Source organism: Neolamprologus brichardi, chromosome 13, assembly GCF_056152115.1.
Source record: "Neolamprologus brichardi isolate AB-2024 chromosome 13, ASM5615211v1, whole genome shotgun sequence".
NCBI lineage: Eukaryota > Metazoa > Chordata > Actinopteri > Cichliformes > Cichlidae > Neolamprologus > Neolamprologus brichardi.
The window spans coordinates 4,237,136-4,249,567 of NC_142116.1; the positions used below are offsets into that span (position 1 = coordinate 4,237,136).

A 12,432-nucleotide genomic window follows, 5' to 3' on the forward strand; every position below is an offset into this window, starting at 1 on the left:
CACGCCTGTTCGCCTTCACTGCACGAGTCTTCGCTTACTGCTGTTCACAGTGTGCGTGTGAATGTGTGAATGTGTGTGTTCACATTGGGATTATCACCACCGTGGGTGGTACAATCTGCTGGTAGAAACTCAGTGAACCCTTCAGCCAGTACCCGCTTTCATCAGATTGCTCAAATGTGCTAAGGCGCAGACATACATGCTTTGATGTATACTGTATGCACACACACGTGCAGGCACTCAATAATCTCCACTTCCCTAAACGTCTCCCTAAAACCATTCAGACTCCTCGATATTTGCATATGGGTCTTATACGTGTGAGAGTGTGGCTGTGAGTGTTTGTGAGGTATATATTTGACGTGTGGGTGTCTGACAGGATATGTGTCAATCTCAACTGCACGCCACAGCAGTTTTTTCCTTGAACTTTCTTGCCACATTGCCAGTGTGTCTTGCAAGTGGCACTGTGATATTTTGGCCCAACAGGATGCCACAGTTGTACGGTTTCTCACAGGTTGGTAAATATTTTTTAGTTGCGTTGCTTTTTTTTCCAATACCATAAGCACATAACGGAAAATACTGTGAAAACCACATGTGAAACAATCACATCATAGGGCTTTCCTTTGAATGATCCCCTATTTAAAACTTCTTTTGGTAGGGTTTGTGTTTTTTCATTGCATAATTGTGCACGCAAGAGAGCAACATAGCATGCAAAAACATTTGACAAAACAGACCTCACATTTACATACCTGCCACTCTAACTGTAACTCAGACAAGGTGACTGAAACTTTGAAGAAGGGAAGGCAGAGCAGGGTAATGCACCCCCTGTTCTTGCTCCACTGATCTCTGCTAATTAGCTTGCAGTGATGGTGCATAGTGATAGCAGATTGAGAAGCACTTTTCCATCAGACCACGTGCCCCTTGTCTAAAAGTCTGGATTTTTTATGCGTTTTCAAATTCAGATGGTATCAAATCTGGGAAGTTGTTTGTAGGGCTAGGTGGCTGGAAAATTATATTTTAATTTAATTTGCAGTTTTGGTTTCCAGCGGTATTGGAATAAAGCTAGTAATTCTAGGAAACTCATGTTTTTTCCCCTTGTGTTGTGAGTCAGTGCACCTCTTTCCTTTACTTGCTTGCACTTTTGACCCTGCCTGAAAGTTAGAATTCACTTGATGTTTAGCTCAGTTCCAGCCTAAAAGATGTGTTTAGAGGATGCAACACTCACAAGGTGCCTTCAGGTGAAGCTGTGGAAGGATTTTTAATGGTTCCCTTTGTCTACATCTCACTTTGCATCTCTTGCCCTGTTCGCTTGTCAGAGTAACAACTTCGCAGCTGGTTTTATCTCACTCGCCCTGTGGTTTCCATGTTGGTCTCCTGTGGCACGCAAGTCCGCTGCAGCCTTGGCAACCTTCTGCTTCTGGCTTCACTTGCAGGCATTGTCTGGATGATGGTCTTGTAAGATGTACCGTTTGGTCAAAGACGCACCCTAATCGGGGCTTAAATCCCTACCAGACTCACCTGTGTCCCCCATCTTCTCACCTCTTCATTTAAATTATTTTTCATTTGAATTATATCATATATATTTAAATGGTCTTACTGCTGCATGAAGTTCATGCATTTTAAAACTGATAGCGCCTGATTGTTATAAATTGCTGAGTCACTTAAGAGTTATCTGAGCACATGAAGCTACGGACATCATTCAGTGTGATTTTCCGCTTACTCAGGATATCTAACCAACATAGATAGCGCTGGGCGGTATAATCAGAAATATCTATTGCAGTTGTTTTCTCTCTGCAAGTCTAGCAGCTTCATATTTTGATAGATATTATTTTTGCATCAGTCGCTCTCTATAAAGGTTTGCAATGAATCATTGTTCTATCAGGAGTATATAAAAACCCCATTTAATAGTATCATTAAAAAAAACAAAGCATAAATACAATACAATAAACAACCAAAACAATACATAAGCTACTCTTATTGACTCTGCTAACTAGCTGCTTTAGCTGCCTCGTAACATCCTTGCAAACACTGATTTCCTTAAACGTGCAATGATAAATGACATGTTTTACATATTTGCATGTCTTTTGTTTAATGCTTTTCATAACTGCAATGCTTTCTATCTCCGTCTATCTTATCTTATCTCTAGTGAGTGAATGGTCCTAACTAGGGCTGCCACGATTAGTCGACTAGTCACGATTAGTCGACACTTCGTTTGACGCTTTGTAAGATCCCAAAAGACGCAGGAATAAGTAGTAGGATTTAAGAGTGTAATAACGGACTGAAACAGAAGATGGCAGCATTGCATGTACAAGGATGCCAGCTGCCGTTAAACCCCGAAGAAGAAGAAGAAGCTGTGTCCCAGAATTCATAGCAGCCCAGCTCAACAACAACAATGGCGGCAGCTAGTTAGTTTTAATATTACTCTTATTATTCTTTCTGGGTCACAAAATAAACGATCAACATATTTTCAGGCGAGAATGTAGCTGTGTAAACTTCAAATATCTGCTCAGTTTATCAAGACACCACATATTTTCAAAAGCGCTCCGACGTTTTCGGAGACGTCTGTTACCCACCAGCTAGCTCGATAGCTCACTAGAGCCCGTGAGAACACCGGACTCCCGGCAAATCGTTTTCAAACCCAAAGCTGTAAGCTAATGATAGTTATATAAGAGCAGATGCTGCTGGTGCAATAAGCTGTATGTTTTACGTCCAATGGATGCATGATCTGATTAGTCGACTAATCACAAAAATAATCGGTGAGTAGTCGACTATCAAAATAATAGTTTGTGGCAGCCCTAGTCCTAACACGTAAAGAAGTAGAGAAGCATTGTTAATTAATTATTATTTATTAAAGAATCATTTTCTTATTTTCAGGAAATAATTCAGTTTCATTTAGTATAAAAGGAATTAAGTTGACTCCTATGAGTACACTGCAGCATAAGCTGCTAATTCGGCATCGTTTAGTACGAGTTTGTCTAATTTTTTTTTTGTCTCTTTCTTATTTTATTCCTCATTACCTTTCTCTCTGCAGATTGACCTGGAACCAGAGGGGAAGGTGTATGTTGTTATTGACCTATCAGGATCTTCCAGTGAAGGTAAGAACTCAGTGACACTGTTTTATGAAGCTCAGCGGGGTCTGCCATGTATGTAACACAGAGCTCTCGGTCTCACTTATCTCTTGTTAAAAGCTGCTGTGTAACTGTCGCAGGAGCTTTCAGTGTAAAGTGATGATGAAGATGTTGTATTACGAGGCAAAAGCCTGTGTTTGTCAAGTCACTCTGACTCTCACAGCTGATGCTACATTCACACCTTCTCCTCATTGTATTGCAGAAAACCAGTGTTGCCACATTCAGATGTATTAAAACATCTTGCATGTGTGCAAAGTCCTTATACATATTTGCAGCATGTTTTATAACCTTTAATAAATTATATCAAAAAATTCAAATAAGCTCATATAACAAATATTGACAATAAATAGGATATTAATAACACTATCTTTAAGATGGGACAGAGTAATAGGATACGCAAATATGCAATGACAGTTCAATAATTTGTTATTTTGCATTTTGTAATAACAACGCTAGTAGTGATGTATTTGAGTTAAATATGTAAGTACAGTTCAAAGGTATGTCAGAGCTAAAATAAAAGCATAGACTACACCATTAATCTCTTATCATGCAGTTAGAAACAGTTAAAAAGTTAAAGTTTTTAACTGCAGTAGCTCAAGTATACTACTTTGGCCCTCCTTGTTGTGTTGTTAAGGTACATCCTTTGGCCTTTTTGGTTGTATTGCACAGAGACAAATACATGTTATGTGGTTTTAAAATAAAATACTGGAATTGTACATGCAGTGAATATAGTTAAAAACAACCTAACAATATTATTTTAAGTGCTAGCAAAGACACAGTCAGAAGAAGGGAATAAGTGCATGTAAAGTGTAGAAGACAGCTTTGGCTTTGTCACTTAAAGAGATGCCCTAAGTATGCACAACTCAAAGCCTTCCTCAAATTTAAACTGTCATAAAAAAAAGAAATTACAGTCCATATAGTTTTTCTGATAGAGGTAAAAAAGGTAAAATAGTGATGTGTAAAGTCTCCCAGAAACACAGAATGATGGCAAAATTGTAAAAACATGAGCAAAAAGCTGCTATTTTCAATTTCATTTATAAAAATGGTCGTTAAACAAAAAAAGTTTGAACCTCTTGATTTGCAAAAGTCCACCAGATTAAGGAAAAAAATATCTAATATAAAAAAACCAGAACAGTCTCCACAGCCTTTGTTAAATGACTGCACTCATACTGATCGTCATTATAGTTTCACATCCTTTCTCTAATAATCTTAATGTGCAGTTTTTGAGCTTTTAGTGGGTGTTAAGTGAAAGGAAAGTGAAAGCAATAATGTAAGTGCTCCATTTGTGTTAAGAGAAAGTAGGTTTTTGCTCTATAATGCAGCATACACTTTAGAAATGACAATAATTTGGAATTAGGAATAGAGGAACAAAGAGAATGTAAAAACAATGTTGGTGTTAGATGAACCAACAGATATGTGTGTTTAGTTCTAAGTTACTTCTCTTTTTTGTTTTTGTTACTCGGTGAGAACGTGAAGTCAGGAGTGAGTCACCCTGTCACTGCACGGAATTCGCAGCATTACATTAGGAAATAGATGTGTCAGATTCCCTACGTGTTTCTATGACGATGATATCTTCTTCGGTATAAGTTAAATGATGCAATCAGAGTTTGACTGTAAACTCAGAGATCACCTCATCATTTAAGATGTGAGACACAGTGCTTCGAGAGAGCCTCGAGCTGTAATCTTGTACTCCTACGTGTCGCTGTATGTTTCGCTGCAAAAACAGAGATGTAACAGTGTGGTTGAGAAGGAGTGCAGATACTGATGTGATATACAGAACTAGTACTTACACTTGCAACGAGACTATAATCGTTGATGCTTTGACTAAATGCTGAGGCCCCATAGACTGCATGTAAAAGATGGACACAAGGTTCGAGATATATAAAAATGAAGAACTGATATGTCAAATATTCGCACATGATGAAATAATCAGCCCAGCCCAGTTAGGGCAACAGAATCACTTTCCAATTTATCGTGGTTCTCTTCCCTTTCAGTAACCATTACTCTGCAACCACACTATGCCTGACTAAAGTAAGCTGACAACCACTAACCGGTTCACTTTTCTGTTGCTGCAGCAACTTCTCACTTGTGGAGCGAGGTACTTCCCGCAGCAAACCTGCTTCCTTAGTCATAGACAAAAGTATAGTTAGGCTGTTGTTACAGTGTTGAGTCAAGCATTGGAATGAATGAAGTATAATGAATTAATACTTAGTTTAATTATTGATTTATTGTCTTCTCTTGCAGTGGTTTTTCTTCTCCATTTTGAGCAGTGTAAGCTAACCATAGCACTGCAGCTGTGTGGCTCTACACTGAGCTTTGACTTCAGTTTGTGCACGGCCTGACTGAGTCACTGCAGTATAAAAACTGAGCATTGCATATCTGATGTTTGCTTCAGCTAAGTAAATAAAATGAAGCTGAGGATGATTTTGACCGATAGCATCCATTTTTCAGATTTTCAATCAATTTTGCAATATTATTGTTTTTGTGAATTATATTTGCTATCATGCAGTGAAAATCTGAAATTATTACACCACCGGATGGATGTAGCCATGGTGACATCCTTTACAGCTTTGTGCATTCATTTGTTTCGAAATGCCAGCTGTGCCAGTTTGGGTGATTTGTAGCAATGCCTGGATATCTTGATGCATTCTCAATCATCCAGGAAAGTAAATCTCCAAAAGTTGATTCTGTTCATCTGGACGTAGCGTTTTGTGGGAGAAACGTTTCGTCACTCATCCAAGTGACTTCTTCAGTCTCGGACTTCAGACTGAAGAAGTCACAGACCCCAGAGACTGCTAGTGAACTTCTACCGTTCCACCATCGAGACCCTTCTGACTCACTGCTGCACACTCAGGTTCAACTGCTGCACTGTGGAGAACACGAGGAAAGTGCAGCGGGTGGTGAGGGCAGCAGAGCGGGCAATCGGCACCACTTTGTTACGTCCCCACATAAAAGCTAGGCGAAGAGGGTGGGAGACAGTAACAGTTGGATCCGGGTTGAAATGAAAAGAACGCCAGGCAGAGGTATTTAACACAAAATAAGTCTTTATTATAATCAATTAACTCAATAATCATATAAATAGTAACAACAAAAAGAGACAGCACCGCTGCTTTAATGATAAATCGGACAGGTCAACCCAAAGAGATAGTGACCACTTCAACAAAGAAAACAACTATAAGGCTTCAACAGAAAAAGACAGCAACACTGCTATTAACAATAACCAGGCAGGCCAAACAAAATAATGGAGGCCGCCGTCACTTAAGGGAAACCACCGCTCAGTTAAGAACTACTCACAAAGAGCCACGCACGGTGGGGCTGGTCACACACAGCAGAGACATTTATACTGGCCGACTTCAGCAGAAAGTCAATATCATATCCGTATGTTTGCATGTGTATGTATAACTTGTACATATCTTTCTTGTGTAAATGTAAATTTGTCTGTGTTATTTTGCAAATACTTACGCTATTGTGTATTTCACACACATGGAGAGATGCCAAACTGCCTTTCATTGTTCTTGCAACAGTGACGATAAAGAGCTATTCTATTCTATTCTATTCTATTCTATTGTTGTTGAGATGTAACTACTAAGTGATATGCGCATGTTTAGCAAAATACAGTGATATTGCAAATCATCTTTTTGTAGAAACTTTTATTTTGAAATTTCTCTTCATACTTGTGGAGCTTTTCAATCGGGCCTCCTATTAACAGAATGTTGAACTAGAGGTGAAAAGTTAACATTGGTACATCTAATCTGTACCTAATTGCATTTTTATGGTATGTTGGAGAGACATGAGAGACTGTGAGAGAGAAGGCAGAAGGGGAGTTATTCAGAGGTCGCGAGAGGAGAAGGGGAGTGGTTGTGGGGTGATAAATTGATTAGTAAAGTGGAGTGTTCGTTAATGGACCAGTTACATCATTGAAAGTGATTGAGAGGGAGATCAGTGGAGAGTGACAAAGAGGTCTCATTAGGTTTTTCTGCAGGAAATATTAATTTTCCTTTTCCCTGTTTTTCGTAAATGGACTCTAAAGCTATATTGCCTGCTGGGACTCTGCTCCTTGTTGTTTCTTTGCAGTGGCATACCGTATGTTTCTGTGCCTGTGTGTTTGTGATCTACTGCAATTGCAGTCGTTACTTAAATGTGTTTGCATAGCAAAGAAGACATGGGTGAACTGTCAGGCCTGAGAACAGCAATCAGCCTATTAGCTTTAATACAAGCACGGGGTTGTGGAAGCAGCTACACCTACACACACACACACTCTCACAAAGCCTTGTTGTCTCCAGGGTCATACTCTGCTGCTAAAATCAAGTGTAATGTGTGTGTTTTGTCTGACCCTTTTTGTTATCATCTGTTAAACTTCTGTGAAAGTGATGAAAAAACGATGCTTAAGATGCACATGCTTAATACAGACTTGTCTGTTGGCACACGGGATACCGTATACCAGCGGTCCCCGGGCCTTGGACCGGTACCGGTTCGTGAGTCGTTTGGTACCGGGCCGCGAGAGTTGAGGCTCAGGTGTGAAATGTATGGTTTTCAGGGTTTTTATCGGTTTTAAGCGTTATTTTGTTATCGTTTTTATCGTTTACTCGGTTTTCCTGGGTCTTTTCACGTGTGTTATGAATCAATTTTCTTTTTTTCGGTACCAGTACTAGTTTTATTTTGTTGTATTTATCCACGACACCTTAAAGGCCGGTCCATGAAAATATTGTCGGGCATAAACCGGTCCGTGGCGCAAAAAAGGTTGGGGACCGCTGCCGTATACTGATAGTAGTGGGTCACCTCACTTTTGTGTTGACTAAATATTAACATTAATATGAAACAGATAAAGAAACAATAACAACAGCAAAAAATTAAAATAAAATTACAAGTAAGCACTGACTATGGCTTCCTCCAGGACACACAACAATTTAGTGAGTTCTTTATTGATAAAAAAATAAAAAATCTTATTAACCAAATACATACAACATAAACTAACCCAGCGGTCCCCAACCTTTTTTGCGCCACGGACCGGTTTATGCCCGACATTATTTTCATGGACCGGCCTTTAAGGTGTCGCGGATAAATACAACAAAATAAAACTAGTACCGGTACTGAAAAAAAGAAAATTGATTCATAACACACGTGAAAAGACCAAGGAAAACCGAGTAAACGATAACAAAATAACGCTGAAAACCACACATTTCACACCTGAGCCTCAACTCTCGCGGCCTGGTACCAAATGACTCACGGACCGGTACTGGTCCGAGGCCTGGGGGTTGGAGACCGCTGAACTAACCAACCAAATACTTTGTTCGGTATACCTGTTCAGCTGCTTATATGGCAGAAACCAGCACATTTATGCATGAGAATATGGTCAAACAGCCTGCTGTTCAAAGTTCAAACTGAGCATCAGAATAGAAATAGGTTAATAGAGTAGGGGCTCAAAATAAAGCCACGCACAAAAAAAGCACACAATAAAAAAAAAAGAACGGTGATATAGTGACTTTGAACGTGGCATAATCATTGGTGCCAGATGGGCTGGTCTCAGTATTTCAGAGAAAGCTACTTTACTCTGATTTTCCTGCACAACTTTCAGTAGGGTTTATAGAAAATAGTCCAAAAATAGAGGAAAATGCCCAGTGAGCAGCTGTTCTCTGGGTGAAAATACCTTTCTGATGGCAGACGCCAGACGAGAACTGGCAGACTTCTTTGAGTTGATGGAAGCTAATAGTAACTCAAATAACCACTCATTACAGTCAAGGTATGCAGGTGAGCACACACCTCTGAAGGTACAACTCGTCAAACCTTGAAACAGATGGGCAACAACAGCAGCAGAAGACCACACTGGGTACCAATCCTGTCAGCTAGGAACAGGAAAGCGAGGCTGCAATTTGCACATACTCACCAAAACCAAAGAAAGGGAGATTAGATTGCCTGGCCTGAGGAGTCTGAGCTTCACATCATGGATGTGGAGCCAAAACATTTCCAGTATATCGTGCCATTATGGTAAATGGTAAATGGCCTGTATTTGTATAGCGCTTTACTAGTCCCTAAGGACCCCAAAGCTCTTTACACATCCAGTCATTCACCCATTCACACACACATTCACACACTGGTGATGGCAGCTACATTGTAGCCACAGCCACCCTGGGGCGCACTGACAGAGGCGAGGCTCCCGGACACTGGCGCCACCGGGCCCTCTGGACTAAAATCCTTGCAACAGTAAATATCTATATTTTAGATAAACATAACTTTGCAGTTATGTTTACCTCCTTCACTCACCCAGGATGTAATGTGATTACTTGGTTTGTCTGACTATTCATTTTTCAAATTACTTGAAACACTGTGGATGCATTTGCATGAAAATGCAAGCTTGGCGCTGCCCAGCATAAAAGTGTTGAACATCAACACTGACCTGAAGAACACTGGCCTGGTGGACAATGTTACAAATGAATCTGCATCCAGATATCCTTCAGGATTCAGAGATTGAATTCATTCATGGCAGGGAGATGATGTTCAGATTTATTCACAAAATTCTTCAGGCCTTTCATCTTCAAGGTAACATTTGATACTAGCGTGCTGCATCTCAACAAATATCAGAGACTATCTGTCAATATGTTCCTGACTTTGAAAGCCAAAAAAGAATGCAAGCATTGGCCTACTTAAGTCTAACTTTTGGGGTCATGATAAGGACGTGACAGAGGAGCAACCTTTCTACCGCTGCCAACCTCCAACCCTGACTCCTTCCCTAGTGTAAGACACCAAGTCTAACACTGTTGCCAGGCAGCAGTCATCAGTTGCTAGGCGATGCTGATGGCAAAGGGGCTGAAGGAGTAAGACTGATGACAAGCAGAACATGACAGGCAGGAAGGAATGTAGACTTTGAGGCTTAGAGAGTGGTGCTACTGGAGATGTAAAGTTTGACAAGGTGGTGATACCAGAGGAAAGTTCAGTTATTACATCACCACAATCACTGGGGTTCACTCTGAGAAAACACAGCAGAACTCAAGCTAAGTTACACAAACCAGCCAAATTTGAATGGGAAATACTGCACGTGAGTTTAACCACAGGTCTTAAATTGTTCTGTTCTTTGTTCTTCGGGCGATCGTGGCTCAAGAGTTGGGAGTTCGCCTTGTAATCGGAAGGTTGTCGGTTGGAGCCCCGGCTTGGACAGTCTCGGTCGTTGTGTCCTTGGGCAAGACACTTCACCCGTTGCCTACTGGTGGTGGTCAGAGGGCCCGGTGGCGCCAGTGTCTGGCAGCCTCGCCTCTGTCAGTGCGCCCCAGGGTGGCTGTGGCTACAATGTAGCTGCCATCACCAGTGTGTGAATGGGTGGATGACTGGATATATACAAATACAGGCCATTTACCATTTTACCATTTGTTCTTACTTCAGATTGTGATTTGCAATTCTCCCCCAGCTAAAACATTGTTGTCTATGTCTTTATTTCAGTAGCTTTCTTTCTCACTTTCTCTGTTCTTTTAGTGTCTTCCGTCAGCTACCACCGCATAACAGCAAAATGTGAAATACTCACCCAAAAAAATCCATCTCTTCATGTTTGTTGTCTCCTTTTTTTTGTAACATCATGACTTTGAAATTGATGTATATCACTTGTCCAGACTTTTCGACCCTCTGACCTCCAAGAAAAAAGCTCTAAAAGACATGACAACTGTTGTATTTGACCTTAACTGTGATTGTAGTCGTTTAAATGGTGATTAATGGCACATTATAAGCTAACAATGTGTTAAAACAGGCATGCACATGTCCAGTCATATCCAGAAATACTGGTCGGTTAAACATATTATTCTTATAGCATTAATCTACAACAACAGTTACCCGTTTGAAGATGTCACCATCCCACTTGCTACTACCTTCTCTCCCACTCTATCTGAATGGAAGTCATAATCGAGCACAGGTGGAAAGTAAACCGATTATGACCGCACTAACCAGCATTATACTGGTTAGAAAGGTTACACAGGAAACTGTGCATTTACAATCTGCTCAGTTTTAAGTGTCTTCTGTCTTTTAGACCAGCGGTCCCCAACCTTTTTTGCGCCACGGACCGGTTTATGCCCGACAATATTTTCACGGACCGGCCTTTAAGGTGTCGCGGATAAATACAACAAAATAAAACTAGTACCGGTACCGAAAAAAAAGAAGATTTATTCGTAACACACGTGAAAAGACCCAGGAAAACCGAGTAAACGATAAAAACGATAACAAAATAACGCTGAAAACCGATAAAAACCCTGAAAACTATACATTTCACACCTGAGCCTCAACTCTCGTGGTCCGGTACCAAATGACTCACAGACCGGTACCGGTCCGAGGCCCGGGGGTTGGGGACCGCTGTTTTAGACCACTCGAATATTCTTAATGTTTTTTCTGTCACCTAAAGAACTATCAGATTAGTCCAGGAACTCCCCTAATTTAAAGAAATAGAAATAAGTGTAACGATCTGTCACATGTTTGGCTCTAGTATTTGGAGAGAGAGGCAAAATGCTTCACTGCCAATCTCTCAAACCTCCAAATACATGAGCAAACATGCGATATGTATGAACAAGAATCATTAAGCGTTATAGCATTCAGCAGGTTCCATGTAAGTTGATGTAGACGTGTCTTTTTTTAGCTAGCAAACCAAGTTTTCATGCATTCAAGTTCATGTATTTGCAGGAGCATTGGGAACTCATATTCCTCCAGAGGGAGGGAGATAAAGTGCTGCAGGTGTTGCCAGTGGAAAAAAAAGTTGAGAGCAAAGCGCAGAACAGAACAAGCGTCAGTGACAGCAGATATGACGCTGATGTAGTCAGAGCGTTAAATGGAAAGAGGGAGATGTGGTGGGGTTGGGGTGCAGAGCAGCTTGCAGATGGGCATGCTGCAGTAGCTTAAATAGCTTTCCCTATTTGAGATTGTCCAGTTGGGTGTGTTGGAGGATATCAGCTGAGCCTGGGCTGTCACTGGCAGCAGCTGCTCTGTCAGGGTCCCAGATGAGCTTTGCTCTTTGCTTTACTTTCCTACACGATGAGCGTTGTTGAATGCTGAATAATGTAAGATCAAAGAGAGAGGATGTTTGGAGTTCTCAAGCCACGGCTGTTGAGGAAACTGGAAATGCATACTCGACGGCACATGTGGCCGACAGAGTCAGAAGACAGATGTTCGCGCAGCGTCAGTCATATCAAAAATGCAAATCAATTATATCGCAGGACTGAATTATTCAATTGTTCTTTTTTTAAATGTTCTCAGTGAGTTTGAGTCGTCTCCAAAATATACACGCTGTCAGGTGGAATGTAACACACAGTACTCGGAGTTTAGTTGTGAGTGATAATGCTTG

At 40.7% G+C, this 12,432-nt stretch overlaps 1 protein-coding gene across 1 annotated transcript in view; it reads left to right on the plus strand.

The window, feature by feature from the left end:
- LOC102799087 (protein kinase C epsilon type-like) overlaps window positions 1-12,432 on the plus strand; it is a 106,450-nt gene that overhangs the window by 38,971 nt on the left and 55,047 nt on the right. Inside the window, exon 2 of the mRNA XM_006783506.2 lies at window positions 3,026-3,089. Within this exon, the coding sequence (XP_006783569.2) occupies window positions 3,026-3,089 (64 nt within the window). The remainder of the gene's footprint in view (window positions 1-3,025; window positions 3,090-12,432) is intronic.